This window comes from Purpureocillium takamizusanense, chromosome 8, assembly GCF_022605165.1.
Source record: "Purpureocillium takamizusanense chromosome 8, complete sequence".
Classification (NCBI taxonomy): Eukaryota; Fungi; Ascomycota; class Sordariomycetes; order Hypocreales; family Ophiocordycipitaceae; genus Purpureocillium; species Purpureocillium takamizusanense.
In genome coordinates this window covers 2,071,165-2,090,626 of record NC_063075.1, presented here as the reverse complement: position 1 = coordinate 2,090,626, position 19,462 = coordinate 2,071,165, and the positions used below count along the sequence as shown (strand labels likewise).

Below are 19,462 nucleotides of genomic sequence, written 5' to 3'. Positions count from 1 at the left end.
AACCCGCCGAACATCATTGCATAGGTACATGTCCAGGTAGGTATGTTTCGTAGTCCACGCCTCAGTCTGTCCGTGTCCCTCCCGCTTCCCTGACCGCGTGGCGAGCCACAGCCGGCCGACGTTGCCCTGTCCCGAGCCATCCGGACGCTCCGTGGGCCCCCCTACGAAGTAAATATCGGCCACCCAGCAGCTACCTCTCATCCATCTGGCATGTCCCCCAAGTGCCATCCATCCAGCACCACAAATGGGCCAGCGCTGAGGGGCTTCCCTACTTACTATTTGCAGTCGGATACCTAGGGCGCACCAAGTACTACGTAGTACGTACCTACTGCGCACTGCCTGTCTGTCTCGAGCTTCATCCTTGCAGCTGGAAGCTCGCACCGTGCAGCTACTACCACGCCACGGGGGCGACAAAGCTTGCGCGTCGACCTGTGTGCACCCAGGGACACGCAACGTCCTGTGCGCTGTGCCACCCTCTCCGTCATCATCGAAAAGCCCCAGTGTTGTTGCACTGACGCGTGCACTAAATATGGCAGCAGCGGTGCCGGGCTCGGCATCGCCAAGACATCAATCGCCTTGAGCTGGAGCTGTGCACGAATGCCGCGGGCTTTAAGTCCAGGAGACCTTCTTAGATTGGCCCCGCCGCCCAACGTGTTCACCTACGCTTTACATGTAGTACTCACCAGGCGCAGAACGCGCACAGTCAGTTATTGATTAGTGAAATCGGAGACTGTCCAGACACAATCCGGACATCGTTAAACACCCTGTGGCGTATGTCCTCGTAGATGATGGGACATCCGAATTTAACCACATGACAATCATATCGTTTACGGTCATTTTCCTCATCGCACGTAATTTCGAAACATGTATTTCATAGTTCGGCCTCAAATGCGTTGCCTATGCCTTTCCTGGGTATCTTTAGTATATGCTGTTCAATGCCAACTCCGCCCATTGTATGCTTCTTGAAAGATCTAGCGCTTTGGTGCCCACGCCTGCAGCCATTCCCTCACCTTGTCCAGATTACCCCTTTCTGCCTCGGCCGCCGCCACGCACCACTCGAGTTCCCACACGTTCTCTGCAGCAACCATCTCTGCCAGCTTCCTCCGCCTCTGGTTCGCATCATCGACGCAGAAGTACGCCGGCTCTGCGGGGTTCGGAATCTTCTCAAGCAGTGGTTTGACAAGTGGCAGGGCGGCTTGGGCAGAGGACCCTTTGGGGTCCAGGCCCATGTTGGCGCGGCCCGTCTTGCACCATTCATTGGCACAATGCGACTTCCCGCAACCGCTCATCATCTGTTGAAGATACCGCCTTTCTATCCGCCGACGCAGCGCCTTTCCTTCAGGATCATGCATGCTCACATATAGCGGGCCGAAGCAGAGCGAGCAAAGGCCCATATCGTTCCCGGGCCCTTGTCCTTGGGCCGTGTTGGCCCCGACTTGTCCTTTCGGTCCAACGCCATGCAATGTTCTGCCGCAATTGACGTTACGACAGATCTGTGGCTTTGAACGGCTGACCTTATCCAATTCATGGTGTTTGAGATGAGTCTCCATGTCTCGCAATCGAACGATTTTATCGCAGAGGTGGCATTCTGTCGTTCGGGCCCCGTCTGCTAATTCATGCGCCGTCATGCCGGACAAGGCAACTTCTGGAGATGGATTGAAAGGATCACCTTCCTGTGGCACTTCGAGGTGGCAAAAGCGACACAGAATCAGCTTGCCTGGACAGACTGATGTCCGATGCCGAGCAAGGTCTGCAAGAGAGTTTGTCGAGAAGGCGCACGAAGGGCATTGCCGATCCGCGTGGTAGTCTTCGTCATGCTTCGCCTTGCTCGCTGCCGAATTTCCGTAAGCCCTGTCGTGCGGGCAGTGCCAGTGTGCTTCCCATTCGGTCGAATCTTTCTTGAAGACAGACTTGCAGTTCGGGCAGAGTATGTTATTCCTCCTGCAGAAGCTCTCGTGGAGCATCATGGTCCGCTTTGGTACCCATTGCAAGCAGTTCTTGCACTGTTCCTCATCCTTATTGTGCTCCTGTATGCCATCCATGGCGTCGGTAGTGTCGTCGTTGTCAGCATCGCCGACCATAGCTCGGATTGTATAGGACGATGGTTCGTGCGTCTCGCTCGGCGCATGATACGCGTGTACCGACACAAGGATCGACTCGGCTCCTTGCATTTCCACATTAGATGGTGAGATTGAGATAGTTTTGCGTCCTTGTTCAGGGGGGTCGAAGTTCCCGAAGACATGAGTTGAGGCCCGTGGCAACGCCCGTTGCTGAGACGACTTTGGCGTGACGAACAGATCGAGCATGTCCTCGCTTCCAACGTCGCCAAGTACGATGGTCAATGGTTGTGCGCGATCCCAGGACGGCAAGACGTAATCAACGTAATCCCCGGGCGAAACCTGACCCTGCATGTCTTTCCAGATGTTAAGCTCGCCGCCAGGGGAGCTACCGCTCGTGGTCGCGGATTGATTCTTCGTCATAATCTGGCGCATAGTCTCCCGTGCCTGTTCCTCATTGAGTGCTTCAATATCAACTTCCAGGTCTGTGTCCACGACGCAGACTGCGTCACCCTCTGGCGCAAATTTATCTACCAAAAAATTGAACGTCTCGCCTCGAACACCATGAACCGATAGCACGGTATTCTTGGTCAGACACGTAAAATTCTCTCGGAGATGTCGTTCGAGGAGAGACTTCCAGTCATCTGGATTGTAGCCCGCTTCGAGGGGTCGTAATCGCACGTACGTGCCTTTCGGTAGCTGCTTGGCGCGGACTTCGATGCGAGGAGATTCAGAAGCTATGTCTTCAGCTATTGGATCCACAGCGTGTTGAGCATCCGCATCCTTCGCAGATGCTAGCTGTGTCTCTTCGATCCCCAGCATTTCGACCAGGAATGGACTTAGGCATAACGTCCCCTCGGGAGCAGAAAATTCGCGAATGCCCGCAAAGACAGTGTTGTTATTTTTCGGGTTGACCAGTCGAAACGTGAGCGGGTGCGGAAGCTGTTGGCTGCTTTCATCTTGGCTTCGGCCGGCCACAAAGCCGACGCTATATGGATTGAAGGGATCGTTCGAGGTAAAGGTCGCTCCGGCTGACCGTCGCGGCGATGCAGCTGCAAGAAGCTGCTCGAGGGCGGATTGAGGAAGTATGATCTTGTCGCCAGAAAGGTTCTTGATGCCGATTGAGTCTGGAGACACGACGGAGTACGTGCTCGACCAGCGGAGCTCTAGAGTTTCGTCCATGACGACGAGGCGGAGACGTTGCCTGCGGCCAGATAAACGGGCACAACGCGGAATCCTAAAACGCTATCGCGAAAAACGGCTGAAGATCACGACAGACGAGTAGTCATCCATGTTCAGAGAAAGAGAAACAAGAAGAGTGAGCTTGATTGATAGAGAGCTGACGCAGATCCATGCCTCCAAGCAAAGAAACTGGATGCGCCCAGACGTCTCCTTGGTGATCAGTCAGCGAGATTCCGCCATGTTCCATCACGAGGCATTGATGCTTCTACGGTCACGTGCGGTCGCTCCTTCCGCGCAGAGCACAAGACAAGTCTGTCACGTTGCTACAATGACTATGCAATGATGAGCCAGAAATTTGACTCTGTCAAATACAATCTCCCGAGTTCTCAGTTCTATGAAGATGATCGCTCCGTCCTTGGTGTTTGAACAAAGAGTGCTGGTACAAGGTACGACCAGATCTTTATGGTGAAGCAACAACGCGCCGCGGCGCCGCAGCTCCTCCGCCGCACTAAAAGTACGCAGCAACATCTCCCCGAAACTAACCCGACGATGGACGCAGCAAACCCCTGCCTGCGGCGCCCCTCCATGCTCGGGCCGGCCCCGGAGTTGATGAACTCCACCTGCAACCAATGCAATGACGGCTGTCCGGCAGGGTTGATGGCTTCATCCTCGGGTCCCTTGCCCGACGAACGGCCGAGACCACGGTGGACAGCAAGACGAATCCAGTGTGTACCATCCCTGCCGCCTCGCTCGCTAACGGCGACGCCATGCATTCGCGCGACATGTCCCGTCATGCACGGGAAACGACAGATGTGTCTGGTCATCCTGGGGTCCCTGCTGGTCAGGCACCTGGGAATAACCCCCCAAGAGGATGGACTGATCATCGTGCCAGCTGGTCGCCAGCGGGTCAGCTGAGGCAACGCGACCACTGGCGCGCCTGGGAGTCCAGTGCTAGGACCCTGACCCCCATCCTGGCATCCCAGCAAGGTGAGCCTGGCCGGCGAGGCAAATGTAAGGTAGCAGTCGCAGCCGCACCGGGGCCTGCAAGGTGAGGGAGATCTGGTGGTAGGCCTTGTTAGTGAAATCTGGCGGCGATTCCAACACACACCAACCGCTACATAAACGCATTACGTCTAGACTGCCCATTCGTTGCGGGGACCCTCCCCCCCAAACACTCAGTGGCGCCTCAGTCACTCAACGGCCAGAGTCAACGAGGGAAGGGCTCAGGTTGACCGCCTCTGGCACTGGACGAAAAGGTCGCGACTGACTGCATGCTGTCATGGCACCCTCCCAGCGGCCGAGTGGACCGATAAGCCTCGACGCCCACCACCCACAAGCAGCTGCAAAGCAAGATACAGAGATTCCGGCCAGCCTGGTTCGCACTTGCATAGTCGTGCGGCCTTGCCTGACTGGCCTGACCTGACTTGGCCCACCACACTCACCTTGCTTGGCTACCCTCGCTCGATGCCTTGCCGCTGGGAGGAGGCCCGGAGCGGACGGACGGCCTGCCCGCATAGCACTGAGACAAAGGCGTGGACCGCTCCGTACCCAGTAGAACGGAGCTCAACAAGCACGACTGTTGATAACTCGCCGGCCGCCCACAATACGTCTCTCCTGTTCCCCCCTTTCGTTCTTGGCTTCAGTCATATCCAGAGACACACAGCTGCCCAAGCCATCTCCACTGCAACCCTGTACAGGCCACGGCCAAGAGAGCTTCGTCATCATCATCAACGACACACGGACGTCTCGACCCCAGGACGTAACCATCCGCAGAGCTACCCAATCCCACCCCAGCTTCTGTTTCAGCGAATGGCCTGTGCCTTTCCCAGCCGCGTTTGAGCGGCGGAATGCAATTTGAACCGTGTCTCACAGAGCCATCAAACGCGCAGTCTCTGGACGATTACGGTCGGCGGTACGTGCGCTTTTCCAGGCTGCACCTTAAGCTTAATTGCTTGTCGAGCACCTTATTCCGCTGTGACGCACACCCCGGCATCCGCGCAATAATAGATCTGGGACACAATCTGGGACCAATCTGGCACGCGCTCCCGTCTTCTTTAAGCCCCATTGATCCTCAGCGTCGTACCCCTGGCTCGCATTTTACCATTTTCGTTACTTCATGTGCATATACAGCGACATCCCCAAGAGCGACAGTGTTGGCTGACTCTCACCAAGTGCATTTGTAGCGACGCCTCACGCCATATTGTGAACAGCAGACAAAATTCCCGACGTACAATCGATCAGTCTCATTAGCGCATGATTCACGGCTTTTGGTCTTTCATTTCAAAGTCTACTTTTCTCTGCGTGGTCCCTGGCAGCCTGACATGAGCCAAGCTACCGTCGACAGTCAAACGCGTGAAGAGCCCGAGATAGCATCATCATCCTTGAACCTCTTCGACATCTTCCACAACTCTCTCATCCTCCGCAATACTGTTCCCCATCTTCCCGCCTCCAGCATTTTGAACCTCGCAGCAACCGACCGATCCTTCCGGGCTTTGATCAACCAGACTCCGGGCGTCTTCAGACACCTCGATCTCACACGAGTCAAGACCGCCCAATTCGACATTGACGAGATCGACCACGGCGGCCAGGTTTGGCGCAATGTGCAGCTTGATGAGTATCTGACCGAAGATGAGTAAGGCACAACAAATGTTCCTGAACCGGATTCAGTTGGGCTGACCAACTCAGTTTTTACTCTGGCCCGCTGAGAGGAGTCTTCTCGACCCTCAAGCGACGCGATATCTTGCAGGATGTGCAGACCCTGATCCTCGACGGCCTCTCCGTCACGTCGGAATTGTGCTACGATATCATTAATGACCCAGCTTTCAGCGTGCGCATCCTGTCCATTCGTGATGTCAAGCACCTGAATCACGGAAAGCTGCGTGGCGCGCTGCAGTACGCATGCCGTACCACCCGCCCTGATAACACGCCGCGCCTCAAGGCTCTGTACGTGTTCGGCTCCAAGGACTCGGCCCTGACCGATGATTCGCCCTCTGGTTCAACCGCCCCCGAACAGCGATCGCACGACGGTCATTCTCATGGTTCGGCCATTAGTGCAGGGTGGAACCATAAGAGCCAGCTGGCATTGACAAGCGCGCTTCGTCACGGGGGTGATGCCTGGTGGTCAAAAAAGGGGCGTCTCATCTCACGCCCAATTTCGAACGAATGGGTCAATTGCTTGGTCGCTTGTGAGGGACTCATCGCGTTCGATGCCGTCTTGTGCCACGGCCCTCGCCATCACAACTCACCAGTCTTCGGCAAGACGACGGCTCCCCTTCGCATCGATCCCAACGAGCCAGAGATCGCCACCTTCGCAGTGTCCGGGTGCGAGAGCTGCGGTCAGGCGCCCGAGGGTCTGCGCCGGCCGCAGACGAGCCAGCCGATGAGTCTCCCATTGCTCGCGCCGCCGCCGCTGCTCTCATCTTCTATTCGCGCCGCGACCTCTCCTCACCCGCACCGGGGCTCAGACGACGCACACCACGAGGAGCTCAGCTTCGTTGCCCGGTGCATGGACTGCCTCCGCGAGCGTTACTGCGCCGGCTGCCACAAATGGTGGTGCGAAGATTGCTATCAACTTCCTGGGCAGTATGCGACGTCGGGGCCGGAGGTCAGCAACATTGTCGTCGTGGAGCCCGAAGACGGTGAGGATGATGACGCTGCCGTGAGTGTGTCCGAGAGCCTGCAGACGATTGCCATCACCGCGAGCCCCAAGATCAAGGTACGACATCACCACTGTCACCAGTGTCTCACCGGGAGCGAGCCGGCAGCGTGAAGCACTAGGGGGCACAAGGTGTAGCAGATGGCATGGGCTTCTTTCATCGTCCGTGTCTCGAGCAAGCCTTCTCCAATTTGTATGCGCAAACCGGCTCAATCTTTTTTTTTCTTGCCCTCTATTCGCTTCGCTTCACCGGAAATTCGTAGCTCTGGTACATTTCTACGTCTGCAAGACAAGGTTTGCTGACAACACCGGTCGTGTAGACTCGCATCGCAAAGAGCTGCTGGGAATGCGGCAACAACGTAAGCCACTGACGTGTGGGCCACTTGGTCATGTCGATTCTGGGTGTGCTGACGTCTACTCGGCAGTGCGATTCTTGCATCGATCAGACCCAGCGCGTGTGCAGAAAGTGCTGCGCCGGGTACTGCATCATCCACAACGAAGGGTCCTCGGCAACGCACGTGAGTGTCTACCCTACCTTTGTTCCCCTGAAGCCTCCCAGGTCATCGTCGCAATGTTCCTTACTAACGGAGTGTGCAGTGCGACTGTATGTCAACCTCCGCGTAAAGAAAAAAGAAGCTATTCCCCATGCCGAAAAGACGGCGGAAACGGATTCGATTGCAATGCTGACCTCTTCTCGCGCAGGGTGCATGTCACGCGGGCGCGGTCTCGGCCGCCTGTAGTCCTACACTACTATTTGATGCCGGCAACCTTGGCCACACGGCATGAATGTAACCCTCACAGGACGGAATGGGGGGTGACACCCGGCTATGGACGCCTTTATAACCCGTCAGGAGACCGAAATTACAGCCGTCGATGATTGGGATGACCGAAAGATGACATCCGGATTCGGCGACGAGCATTGTTCCCTCAACGGGTCAGCCCTAGACGAGGCCCCCCGAAAGAAAGGCGCGGAAAGAAAAGCAAGCGTGCGATGTTTTATTATCGTATGAAAGTTCAGAAAGCCACAGAAAAAATTGCTTAGGCGATAAGATGGGAGCCGGGCAGAGCATGGCATTACCAGAGCGAGATCGATCTTTCACCACTACTACGTGCTACTGTGCAGGCACACTTCACATGGTTGGGTATCATTTGTTTGACGATGGAGGTCGGAAGACAACACACCACTTAGCTAACAAACAAACACACCACTCTTTTTATTCCCTTGCCAACGTACAGTATACATGGCTCTCGCATCGTCTTACGGGACATGTCGTCGTATGTTCAACAGAGATAACCTTGTGTTGTCGATTGCTCGCAACCCACGTGGCCGCCAACACTCTCGCACACGTTGCCCATCATACCCGTTGAATGGTGCACGCCATCCGTCACCACGAGCCGCGAGTCCCTCACACAGACGTTGCATGGCGTACCTCCAGGCTGATGCTATGCCCTGCCTACTGGTCCTCGGTCTGGAAACCGTAGCTGTCCCGGCGTACGAGTGACGTCCGACTTGGCGCGAGGCTCGGCGCTACTTCACCTCGAGGTCTTGCATTTGCATTTCTTTCAACCTGGGAGCCAGGTCTCGGCGGTCCGTCGTTTGGGAGTATTTATAGCCCGTCTCCCCGCGTAGTGCGAACGGAGGACAATGCGTTTCGGGGGGGAGGGGACGTGCCCAGACCGTTGACGACAGGACAAAACAAGCCCCCCCGCCCCCCCCCCCAGCTCCAGGAGAAACCCCTAAGAGCGCAACGGGTCGGGCCACGTCTTGACCGGGATGTGCCCTGCGCCGCGCGTAATTTATAGGACAAGTGTGGTTTCGCAACTTCGACTCTCCGTAATCAAGGGACGTTGATGCCGGTGGTGAACTTGCGCGCGACAATCGCGGCGCCCAGCTCCTCGTACTCCTGCTTCGTCACGACCAGCTTCTCGACGTTGGCGTGGTTGGCCATGTTGGCGGCACCCGTCCACGTGCTGATGATGGGATCCGTCGGCCTCGCCACGCGCACGACGCAGTCGTCCGGGAACCGCTGCACGACCTCGCGCTGCAGGCGCTGCACGAAGCCGTCGAACAGGGTGTTGCCGCCCACGACGACAATGTTGGCGAGCAGGCCCGGCCAGAGGCCCAGGGGCAGCTCCTGCAGCGACTGGTATATCAGGTCCGCGAGGCCGGGCTGGCGCATGCCCATGTCGGAGGGGTTGAAGAGGAGCTCCGGCACGGCGAAGCGCTCGTTGCGCAGCGTGAGGATGTCCTCGTCGGCGTGGCTGCCCGCGGCGGCCATCTTGCGCGCCTTGGAGTGCCTCGCGGGGTCGTACTCGCGCAGCTCGCCCTTGGCTCGGGAGTGAAAGTCCGGCAGGATGTAATCCTTGACGATGCCCGCGCCCGTGAGGTAGTCCTCGCGACGGCCCCCCCGTGTTCCCCTCCAGGTCCGCTCGAGGTCGGACTTGAAGTCTGCCGAGACGTAGCACGCCGCCTCCTTCATCTCGTTCACAATGTACGTCTCGTTCCGCACGTCAAAGTGCCGTAGGGAGATGAGTCGGGCGAGATAGTTGGTCAGCAATTTACCACCCACGTCAAGGCGGCGGACGGCCGAGTGGAGTGGCTGGCCGCGGAGGAGGGGCGTTACGGTCGTGTGCGAGTAGCCGGAATCGACGAGGAGCATTACTTCGGCAGGTGTACCGGCGACCGAAGCGACGTCTGTAGGGGTCCGGAAAAGCGACTGCACATCGTGATAGGCGTTGAACGCGGGACCTGTCCGGCGTCAGAGCTTGCTTCACTAGGCCGCTCCAGGTCCAGCCGCCCGGGTCACTCACCAACGCCTCTGTAGTAGCTCGCAAAGCCGTATTCCTCAAAGACGACCTGATCGCAGTTCGTCTGCAGCGCCGGCAGGCCATTCGGCGGTTCGGCGAGGAGCAGACGCGTCTCCGCGGGGTCGCACTTCAAGGGCGCCTTGTCGTCAAACAGCTCGTGATCCCAGACCTCCTTCTGGGCCTCCCAATTGACGATGAAGCCTTTCTCGACGGGCCGCCGGAACTGAATCTCGCCAAAGTCGCGGCACTTGTCGAGGTCCGACGCGACGTAGATCTTGCGAGCCCGGTCGCGCGCGATGCAGTTGGGCACGATGCGCGGCTCGCCGGGGGAGCCGTCGCGCACCAGCCCTGCTTTGAGCGTGTAGGCGCCATTGTCGAGAACGAGGGTCGTCGCAGGCCGTGCAGGGGCGGGGGGCTTGGACTTGCGTCCGCCGGCCATGGCGAGTGTGTGCTCGAGGGTGCCTTGTCGACACTATTTCTGCCGTTGTTTGGACTGGAATATTTGCAGAGTGCGGAATACGAGTGCCCCAAAGGTGTCGCAACTTGGGCATTTCGTCACCGAGAATTGGTGCTTACGTAACAAAGGTCCTCCTTCCACTTACACGGCACCGAAATCACCACAGAGGGCGCAGAATGCAATAAAAAAAGTAGTAATAGCTAAATAATCTAAGAGTCGAAGAGACAAAGAAGTAAAATGGCGGTGCAATATCCTGGTAAAGTTGAATTGCTCTGGATCAAACCACGACCAAAAGGCAGCCGTCTTCCTTCTACGAAGTAAACATGAGCGCGTGCCTTCGCTGAGGGCCACAAAGACAAGCTCGAAAGACGGTCACTAGCCTTCCCGTTACTTGGATGGCCGCAGAATCCCCGTTCGCAGGAACGGCGCCTCAAAGCCAAGCACCTCCCCCTTGTCGTCCTTGTAGAACAGAAACCTGTCCATCGGCTCCTCGCCGTAGTGCACCCAGTCGCCCAGCATCCACAGCACGCAGTCGTCGCGGAGCGTGCCCGGGGCGGGCAGGTCAGACGCAGGCCAGTCGGCAAGCTCAGGCCAGAGACGCCATACCTCTCGCGTCACCTGCCTCCCATCTAGCGTCGTCTTCTCGTCCTGGTCCGTGGGGAACAGGCGCAGCGTGGGGCCCAGCTCGGCGGTGAACTGTGCCATGGTCAAGTTCCAGATCTGCGTGATCGCGGCATGCATGTCCGAGCCGTTGCGATGCATGGCCTTGACGACGAGCGAGTCCTTGTCCATTTCAAAAGTTGCGTCAACCTCGACCGTGTTGGCGTTGCCCCCCTCCTTGCCCCCCCTGTTCTTGAACGTCCGGGCGTAGCCCTTGTCGGCCTGCTCTCGCGCGACCTTGTCCACCGCAGGCGCGATACCCGCGAGCACGACATCGTTGAGGAGCGTAATGGCGTTCATCGGACCCGCGCAAAGAACGATGAGCCCGACTCCGTACTCGTCCAAGAGGTTTAACTGGCTTCGGTATGCCTGGGCGCCGCCGCTCTTGCCGTGGACGGTGACCGAGTGCGGGTGCTCGGGAGTGATGTTGTCGTGGCGGAAAATCTCCCAAGGCTTGCCTACGGCGCTGAACGAGCCGGAGTATTCGTTTGGCTTGAGCCACGTCCGGGTTTGGGCAGGTGTCAGCGCGGTGGTGCGCGTGAGCACCGCGTAGGCAAACCGCGAGAGGTCCGAGATGGTCGATACAAGACCACCACCACTAGAGGAATCTGTCAACAAATCGAATGGAAAGACGGGGCTTTCTTTTTCCTTGTTTTCGGGGCAAACTCACGGCGCGTTAAGTCCAAAGTCAGTACCCCAAGAGTTCTCACCAGGAGGGATGACTGCCTTCTCATCATCACCAGGAGAGGGCCGCGTGCTGTTCATCCGAAGAGACTTGGCCAAAGCATCCTCAACCAACTGCGCATAAGTCTTCCCCGTGGCTTCCTCGACGGCCATGATGAAAATGGTGAAAGCGATGTTAGAGTATGCCGCTCTTTCGCCCGGTGCTACGACCGGATAGGAGCTGAGCATGCCATTCAAGAGTTCTATGGCTAAGTCAGCTCGAACTGTCGACTGTAGTATGGCATCTGCCAGGGAAAAAAACGAAACGGAAACAAGGGAGGGGGGGAGGGCAGTCATACCTTCCTTTGTGCAGGCCTTGTTGAGATCCAACACGCCGCAGGGAGGATATGCAGAGTCATCAATGGGCGGAAATCCACTCGACAGAAACAGCTCCTTGAGACCGTAATGCTCAGAGAATCCATCTAAAAGTATAACGCCGTCAGCACCTCAAGAACACGCCCCTTGCTCACTACTCCGAGGCTTACAATTTGTAGGTGCGCCGGACCGCTGGCCCGCCAGCATCGCCAGGGTCACGTCGTCCCAGTGCACCTTGGACTTGGAGTCCCTCAGCTTCGGCAGATACTTTGTGACGGGCGCATTGACATCCAAGCCGCTAGTGAGGAGGATGTAGTCGGAGACGACTTTGCTTATGGACCCGATGAGGTACTGCGAGTCGCGCCCAATGTTCTTGGTGCCGTTGACGTTGCGCTTCGCGAGGTGGTGGTACTCCCACAGCGGGACGCCCGGGTCCTCCTGGTCCCTGGACACGACGGCGACGCTGAAGGAGACGTTCTCAATGGGCCAGCCGGCCTTGATGGTGCCGGACACGGCGGCGTCGAGCGTCCTGGTGAGGTTTGCGGCTGCGTCGCGCAGTGTAGCGGCCTCGCGCAGGCGCGGCTTGGGGACGACGGGGCCGTCGGGACGGCAGGTCAAGGCCGCGCTGGCCAAGCCAGAGAAGATTGGGAGCAAGAAACTCTTCATGATAGGAGGACTTGTAGCAAAGCAAGAATGAGAAAGAGTCGTCTGTCTAGCTTGTGCATCGACCTCACTTTGCAGGTTCATCCTGCATTTATATACCAATGCCCATCTATCTATCTGCTCACCAAATCCTCATCGACACAGCTACAAAGTAGCAGCTGTCGTCATCAATACCGTACTGCCCCGTCTTTGGTCCGCGATGAAGACGCGCACAAGGGCACTCCACAAATATTGAAGCCGAGATACGGTCGTGATCCTGGGAATTGGCCGCCAATCAGGCGGCGGCAAACGTCCAGATGCGGCTTTGGTGTTGAGTGTTGCATCACCAAGCACATGGATCGACGCCAAGCCTTACCCCAAGGCGCGTGGCGCTGCCGTTGCTTGTGGGGCAGGACTCAAACTTCGAGCCCGAAATACGGTGCGGTGCGGTGCGGTACTGTGCAGGTGAGCGACACCACCTCAGGGAATTAATTGCCTGCAGCAATAGCTGATGCCGTTGCACATGGAGGACCGGTTCCAAGAGTATATTGACAGGCCCCTGGGTGAATTTTGAATCGCATTGCGTGGCTCAGGTCGACGATGCGGTGAACCATGTCCAAAATTGTCCTCGATCAATGTCCATGCGCTTTCGTATCCGCGAACCCGACGGGAATAATGCTTGCGTTGATTACCATTGGCAGACGAGCGTCATATCTTTGCACTGTCGAGCACCTTCTTGGAAGCCACCAGGCCCCACCGCTCCGCGATGCCATCCCGGGGGACGACGCCCTTGAGGCTGACGTCCCTCTCGTTGACGAAGCCCTCGCCGCCACTCTCCCAGGCAAAGTCCTTCCATGCGCCCAGGGCGGGCCACATCTCGTCTCGCACAATCGCCGTAATCTGATCCTTCCGTGCCGCCGCCGCTGCCGCCGTCGTCACATCACCTCGGCTTGCCAGCCCGACAACGCTCTTCCACAGCTGCCACGTCTCCTCGAGCTCCTCCACAGCAGCGACGCCCATGACGCTCACGCCGATACGTGGGGGAAGGACCGCAGCGCCGTCTCGGTCCACGCTCCCCGAGAATTCCGCCAGCACGCCTGCTGGGTAAGCGACCGTGCCCAGGGACGCACCGATCCGTGCCCAGTTCTCTAGCGCCCATCGAATGGCCACCTCCTCGAGATGCTCCCCGCGCCGCGCCGCCAGCTCGGCCAGATGGCTGCAAGCCTTACGCAAGCCCGGCGGTGCCGGGTGCCAGCTCGCCTGGGGCCCATTGTCGACGCCGCGCGTCGTCAGCAAGCCCATGCTCAACATGCTCGCATTGAGCACGCACTCGACACCTGCGGCGCGGAAGCGCTCCAGGTAGTCGGGCCGGCCCAGAGTGCCGTTCTGGACGCAAAAGTGGCTGTATGAGAGCACCGCGTCCAACGGCTCACCCGTCTGCTCAAGCACCATCTCGGCCAAGGAGGCGAGGACCTCGACGGGGTAGCCGCTGATGCCGACGTATCGAACGAGGCCCTGGTCTCGCAGGCTGCGCAGTTCCTGAACCGCAGCCAAGACTTCCTGCGGCGAGACGAACTCGACGTCATGAGCGTAAACGAGGTCGAGGTACGGCGTGCCCAGACGCTCCAGGCTGCGGCACACGCTATATCGGATCCACGCGGGCGAGTAGTCGAATTCGCGGCCGGCGATTCGTCCGGCTTTGGTGATGAGGAAGTAGTCTTCTCGCCGGGGCGGCGGCGTCAGCGTGCCCAGAGCATCGCCCAGAAGCGTCTCGGAAGGCCCATAGTAGGGCGACGTATCGAAGGCGGCGATGTTGTGCTCGAGGGCGCGACGGACGATGTCGGTATAGGGCATGTGGGTTGGATCGGGGTGGTACTGCGTGTTGAAGGTGGCAGTCCCGAGAATCAAGGGCGGAAGCACCTGGGACAGTGCCGGTCGCTGCCCATCGAGCGACGTCGCCATGGTGTTGGCTTGGCGTTGGTTGCACACGAGCCGCGAATAAGTTTGTCTCAACGCAGGGCGGCGCTAGGTCTCGCAAGGCGTACTTCGTCGGAAGCGCGCAGAGCACAATCGCCCGTCAGTCAGCTCGCAGCTCGGCACATGATCGTCAGGCGGTCCGCATGGTGTATTAGGGCAGCGCGAGAAGTAGGTAGGGACGTTGAAGGAGAAGGGGCGAAGCGGCTGAGATGATTTGATTATCAATGGTCGAAACCCAGCTCGGAGCCCGCTCGGACAAGATGAGTGGTGATGCAGGTCGCGAAAAAAGCCGTGTGCGCCGCATCCACCCCAGCCAATTGGCAGCGCCAACGGCCCACGCATGCGGAACCTGGAACGTCGCCAGAAGCCCGTTTTTAAGCGTTCGGCAGTCTTGTCAATCAGGGTCCCGCTCCCTCGCGCCCACCCACTCACTGTTGCCCCTCATCACCTGCGCCAGCGCCCATGGGTACCTACTAGAAGTACTACCATTAGCAGCCGAACAGCTTGCGTAAAGGGAATCCAAGTCTCCCCCTTCGACGACGACCTGACATCAGTGGAGAGTGCAACGGTGTCGTCGAGCGCGCAATGCTTCCGCCTCCCAGCCAAGCCCACAGCTTATGCTCAACCGTCGGCGCAGGCGAGGCGCGCAAAAAGCCACGACCAATAACTACCACCAAGCTTGGATGCGACAAGGGGCCCAGCGGCAGGAGTGATGATTCATCGTTGTCTCTCTCCAGCGCCGGCTCTCTCCGCCCGCCCACCTGGCGCTGCCCACACCACACAAGGCCCGAAAGTCGTTGACACCATAGGAAACGCCAGGCACGCGATCGGTGACCCACAGGGATACCTGCTGCAACTAATACCCACACCCCGGGTCGGCCATTTCGACGCCCGTTCGTGGCTTGTGCAGCGCACGTTGAGACGCAGAATTGCGAGGCGCGGTTCGGGCAGGGCTGCGTTGCGGTTCTGTGCCCGGGCTGCGATAGACAGTACTGTACCTGCGCCGCATCATCATTTCATGGAGTCGGCCAGAAAGAAAAATTAAAGAAAAAATCGTCAGTGCCGTGAAACCTCACCGAGTTGGCCAGCGTCTTGGCCCTCATGTCGCTCCAACCCCCTGTCCGATTCCCGACGACCAGAGAGACGCTCACTGGGATTGACAGCCACAGACAAGCCTGTCCGATCAGTCTGTGCGCGCGCGGATTTGGCCCCCCCAGCCGGTACGTACTTCACGATATAACTTACCTGTAACCCCCGGTCAAAATGTGCGTTTGAAAAAAGCAGCCAACTTGTTGACGTTTTACAAAGGACGGCAAATACTACTGTACTACTATTCTTCTTCCTCCAAACAGACCGGGCGGGGCTCTACGAAACACAGCACCACAGGGTTACAATTTCGCAGGGCCGCGCTGGAAGGGCCGCGCGCGCATCGCATCTTCCTGTTCCGTGGATCCCGCCCGCCCCCTCGCTTCCGAAGCACCCTGCAGCGATAAGCACGAGTCGGTCCGTTTGATTGACATGCTGGTGAACCACCACCAGCAAGAGTGAGCACCCCATGTCGCTTCCATCATCCCCTCTTCCCCGCGGGGAGCGTGCCATCCCATGCAACGACGCAATGCAAATGTAATCCAAGCCTCATCCTCGCGAGTCGTCTGCTGGCGGCGGGCGACCACTTCACCACAGGGCATCACCCCAAGACGCGTCATTGTCTAGCCGAGTAGGTGTACGTTCCCATGCCGTGCATTCGCGCACACGCCTATGTGGTTGCGAAAAATCAAGCAACCGGACAAAGTTGGGGTGGCCAAGGTACTACTTATCGTACTTATTCGCGACAGCCCACTCGGGTGTGACAGCCTAGACAACCAAGCATTCAAGTTAGTAGTTAGCTACACAGTACGAAGTACGGGCTGAAGGTTTAAAGGAGGCCCCAATAATTCTTCTCTCAAACATGCCTGCAATTTTGTCTTGCGCATAGATTCGTCTTGTACCAGATCTCAAGCGTCTTCATCGACTAGTCCTCGGCAACTCCCGTCTCCCGCAGGTGGGGTCCGGGCAGCCCGTCCAAGCCCCCGTGAACTAGCCAATCATGGCGGGCAACGCTTACACGCTCGCCTCCATGGGCCCCCTGACTTCACCACGGTGCTCACCACGATTGCGAGATGCTGCTGCTAATATAATGATATAAAGTTTGTATTTAAGCGTCTTAGCCGCCAAATTTACATCTCATGTGACAAGTCATTAGAATGCGTTCTCGTATCTCTCAAGCACCTCTCGGGGTATGAACGTGCGCGAGTCTCCACTCCATCACAACCAGTGGTACGCGCAATGAAGCAACGATTGATAACTTTCTCAGACCGTGGCCTTCTCCATGTACTCGCCAGCGCCGATGGTAGAAGCAAAGGTGGTGGTGGGCTTCCACTTGGCTGACTCGCGGGGAGTCGTCTCCTCCATCATCTTGTCGACCTGCTCCAGGGACAGTCCCTTGGTCTCGGGGACAAGGAAGTACGAGTAGACGAAGGCGCAGGTGCAGAGACCACCCCATACAAAGAACACAGACGACCTCATGTTGCCCTTGTCCTCACCAACCATGTAGGGAGTGATGACGGCGATGATGGTGTTCCACAGCCAGTTGGAGGCAGTGGACAGACCGACACCGCGGGAGCGGATAGGCAGGGGGAAGATCTCGCCAATGACGATCCAAGCGCCAGGGCCCCAGGTGGACGCGAAGAAGAAGATGAAGATGGCGATGAAGGCGATCTGGGCGTTGACGGCGCTGATGTTGTCGGCGCTGCGGCCAATGGGGTTGGTCGGGTCAGGGTGGGTCTTGTTGAAGCCAATGGTGACGCCGATGATGGCGACGAGGAACTGGCAGATGAGCATGCCCAGGGCGCCGTAGATGAGAATGGTGCGGCGTCCGAAGCGCTCGACGGTCCAGAAAGACAGGGGCGTCGAGCAGACGTTGACCAGGGTGAAGATGAGGGAGATGAGGAAGGTGTTCTCAATGGCACCGGTGGTCTGGAGGAAGGGAGTCGAGTAGTAGAAGATGAAGTTGACACCGGTCCACTGCTGCATCATCTGGAGCGAAGTGCCGAGAATGGTGCGACGAAGGTTAGACTTGGACTGCCACAGGCCGCCCTTGAAGCAGTTGGCCCAGCTGCCGAACCAGGTGGTGGAGGGGATGAGCGCGCGCTCGTACTCCTCGTTGGCGATAATCTCGGCAATCTCGCTCTGGACGTACTCGGAGTTCTCGGGCTGGCCACGGACGCGGGAGAGGGCAGAAATAGCCTTGTTGATCTGGCCCTTCTTGACGAAGTAACGGGGCGAGTCGGGGAGGAAAAGGAGACCACCACCCAGGATCACGGCCCAGGGGAACTGAATAGCGATGGGGATGCGGTAGGCGCCGGTGTCGGTGCGAGTCTTGGTGGCGTAGACGACGATCGAGGCAAGCATGATACCGATGGTGATGCAGAACTGGTATCCGGCAACGAGGGCACCACGGACCTTGCGGGGGCACTGCAGGACATGTCAGCACACCGGATCACGATTTTTGCAGAGGCTTTCGTCGGCGGTAAAGAAGAGACTTACAATCTCGGACATGTACAAAATGACAATGGCAGACTCGAAACCGACACCGAGACCGGCAACAAGACGACCGGCAACAATGGGGCCAAGGGCGTTTGACGGGCTGGTAACCATCTGGACAATGCAACCGACCATGTAGATGAAGCAGCCAATGATGACAGTCCACTTGCGGCCAATCCAGTCGGCGACATCGCCAGCAATGAGAGCGCCGAAGAAGGTACCGCAGGACAGAATGGAGACGATCAGGGAGGTCTTGCTCTCGGAGACGGCCTTGTGGCCGCTACCCATGACGGCATCGATGAAGATCTGGGAGCCGAGGACACCATTGATGTAACCGGAATCGTAACCGAAGAAGATACCACCGAAGGAGGCGAAGGCGCAGAGAAGGTAGGCCTTCCAGGTGACTGGAGCCTCGATATGCTCGACATCCTCCGCGGTGTGGAGGATGGCCGAGGGTCGGCGGTCCTCGGTTGGCTTCTCAAGCGTGTCGGCCATTGTTGAAGCAGGTTGTTGCTGCTGCGGCGTGCCTTGTTACTGCTGGACAGGGTTGCCTTGATAAAGGGGTGGCTCCTCAGGAGAAGAAGGAAACTGCCCCACGACGCGAGAGACACAGACTCTCTATTGTCTTGCTTGGGGGGGAGGGGGGGTGCGTAGTCGCCGTGAGACAAGTCGAAGATGGACGGACGATGTAGCAGAAAGGGAAACGGGCACAAACGCGGCGAGGAGGGAACGAGCCATCCTTTTTATTATTGACCAAGAGGAAGGAGCGAACGGAGCAGAAGGGGGACGTGTGGGCGTGAGCTTGGGCGTGGGCGTGGGCCCTGCACCCAGAGTTCCATCCGGGAACGTGTGCTTGAGAAAGCCATGGGCGTGGCATATGCGAGTGAGCCAGGCCAGCGGCGCGCGCGTGTCGTGAACTGAATCGAGGCCATAGCCTGCTTTGCCAGGAGGAGGACGTCTCACTCTCACAACTTGGGGGGGCGTTCGGCATAGGGGGGGGAGGAGGGGAGGAGGGGGGTGTGTGCAACCCACACGCAAAGAGCTGCCGCGCCGTGCAAGTACAGACGTACGGCCAAGGCATGGGTGGTGCCATGCCCCGGAGGCGGAGCCGCAGAGAACGCCACGATCCACGGGGTCGCCAGTGTGGTCTGGAGCGAGAGGTGGGCATGCGTACGTACGTACATACATCTCGGTGCGCGCGACTCGCCCTGGGAATCATCACGGGCGTCCCCCGGGCGGGGGGGGCCAGAGCGGATAACTTTCTTTAGCACGGAGCTTGGCTGTCTGGCTGCGCCTGGAGACCTGGAGGGGCAGCACTACTCAAGGTACCGCTGCCCGCCTCAGGTAATAGCGGAGCCCACCACCCGCTACGGCGCGCGCCTCCAAGGCTCCTCCTCGGCCAGT

At 58.3% G+C, this 19,462-nt stretch overlaps 6 protein-coding genes across 6 annotated transcripts; 1 reads left to right on the top strand and 5 right to left on the bottom strand.

Annotated features, from left to right (window-relative positions):
* Positions 1-896: 896 nt before the first annotated feature.
* JDV02_008670 (uncharacterized protein) lies at positions 897-3,432 on the bottom strand. Its single transcript, XM_047990290.1, has one exon. The coding sequence runs from the start codon at positions 3,237-3,239 to the stop codon at positions 972-974; it is 2,268 nt and encodes a 755-aa protein (XP_047846297.1). The 5' UTR covers positions 3,240-3,432; the 3' UTR covers positions 897-971.
* Positions 3,433-3,600: 168 nt separating this feature from the next.
* On the top strand, positions 3,601-8,115 carry JDV02_008669 (uncharacterized protein). Its single transcript, XM_047990289.1, has 8 exons — positions 3,601-3,685; positions 3,762-5,151; positions 5,412-5,871; positions 5,925-6,954; positions 7,215-7,253; positions 7,320-7,412; positions 7,492-7,498; positions 7,597-8,115. The coding sequence occupies exons 3-8, from the start codon at positions 5,561-5,563 to the stop codon at positions 7,632-7,634; spliced, it is 1,518 nt and encodes a 505-aa protein (XP_047846296.1). The 5' UTR covers positions 3,601-3,685; positions 3,762-5,151; positions 5,412-5,560; the 3' UTR covers positions 7,635-8,115.
* Positions 8,116-8,609: 494 nt separating this feature from the next.
* On the bottom strand, positions 8,610-10,201 carry ARP6_2 (Actin- protein 6). The gene is made up of 2 exons (XM_047990288.1): positions 9,706-10,201; positions 8,610-9,643 (listed from the first exon to the last, which is right to left on the bottom strand). Exons 1-2 carry the CDS (start codon positions 10,139-10,141, stop codon positions 8,733-8,735), a joined length of 1,347 nt encoding a protein of 448 aa, XP_047846295.1. The 5' UTR covers positions 10,142-10,201; the 3' UTR covers positions 8,610-8,732.
* A 345-nt stretch (positions 10,202-10,546) lies between these two features.
* On the bottom strand, positions 10,547-12,523 carry ARP6_1 (Actin- protein 6; the record flags this gene model as incomplete). Its single annotated transcript, XM_047990287.1, has 4 exons — positions 10,547-11,417; positions 11,490-11,745; positions 11,842-11,964; positions 12,028-12,523. 4 exons carry the CDS (start codon positions 12,521-12,523, stop codon positions 10,547-10,549), a joined length of 1,746 nt encoding a protein of 581 aa, XP_047846294.1.
* Positions 12,524-12,545: 22 nt separating this feature from the next.
* Positions 12,546-14,812, bottom strand: JDV02_008666 (D-arabinose 1-dehydrogenase (NAD(+))). The gene has a single exon (XM_047990286.1). It carries the CDS (start codon positions 14,459-14,461, stop codon positions 13,208-13,210), a length of 1,254 nt encoding a protein of 417 aa, XP_047846293.1. The 5' UTR covers positions 14,462-14,812; the 3' UTR covers positions 12,546-13,207.
* A 1,862-nt stretch (positions 14,813-16,674) lies between these two features.
* JDV02_008665 (uncharacterized protein) lies at positions 16,675-19,023 on the bottom strand. The gene is made up of 2 exons (XM_047990285.1): positions 18,062-19,023; positions 16,675-17,989 (listed from the first exon to the last, which is right to left on the bottom strand). Exons 1-2 carry the CDS (start codon positions 18,551-18,553, stop codon positions 16,826-16,828), a joined length of 1,656 nt encoding a protein of 551 aa, XP_047846292.1. The 5' UTR covers positions 18,554-19,023; the 3' UTR covers positions 16,675-16,825.
* Positions 19,024-19,462: the final 439 nt, after the last annotated feature.

Coding starts and splice junctions, on each gene's coding strand:
- JDV02_008666 (XM_047990286.1), bottom strand. CDS start 14,461: ATGGCGACGTCGCTCGATGGGCAGCGACCGGCACTGTCCCAGGTGCTT.
- JDV02_008669 (XM_047990289.1), top strand. CDS start 5,561: ATGAGCCAAGCTACCGTCGACAGTCAAACGCGTGAAGAGCCCGAGATA. Junction 5,872..5,924: donor GAGTATCTGACCGAAGATGA/GTAAGGCACAAC, acceptor TGACCAACTCAG/TTTTTACTCTGGCCCGCTGA. Junction 7,254..7,319: donor GCTGGGAATGCGGCAACAAC/GTAAGCCACTGA, acceptor TCTACTCGGCAG/TGCGATTCTTGCATCGATCA.
- JDV02_008670 (XM_047990290.1), bottom strand. CDS start 3,239: ATGGACGAAACTCTAGAGCTCCGCTGGTCGAGCACGTACTCCGTCGTG.
- JDV02_008665 (XM_047990285.1), bottom strand. CDS start 18,553: ATGGCCGACACGCTTGAGAAGCCAACCGAGGACCGCCGACCCTCGGCC. Junction 17,990..18,061: donor TTTTGTACATGTCCGAGATT/GTAAGTCTCTTC, acceptor CATGTCCTGCAG/TGCCCCCGCAAGGTCCGTGG.
- ARP6_2 (XM_047990288.1), bottom strand. CDS start 10,141: ATGGCCGGCGGACGCAAGTCCAAGCCCCCCGCCCCTGCACGGCCTGCG. Junction 9,644..9,705: donor GAGCTACTACAGAGGCGTTG/GTGAGTGACCCG, acceptor GACGCCGGACAG/GTCCCGCGTTCAACGCCTAT.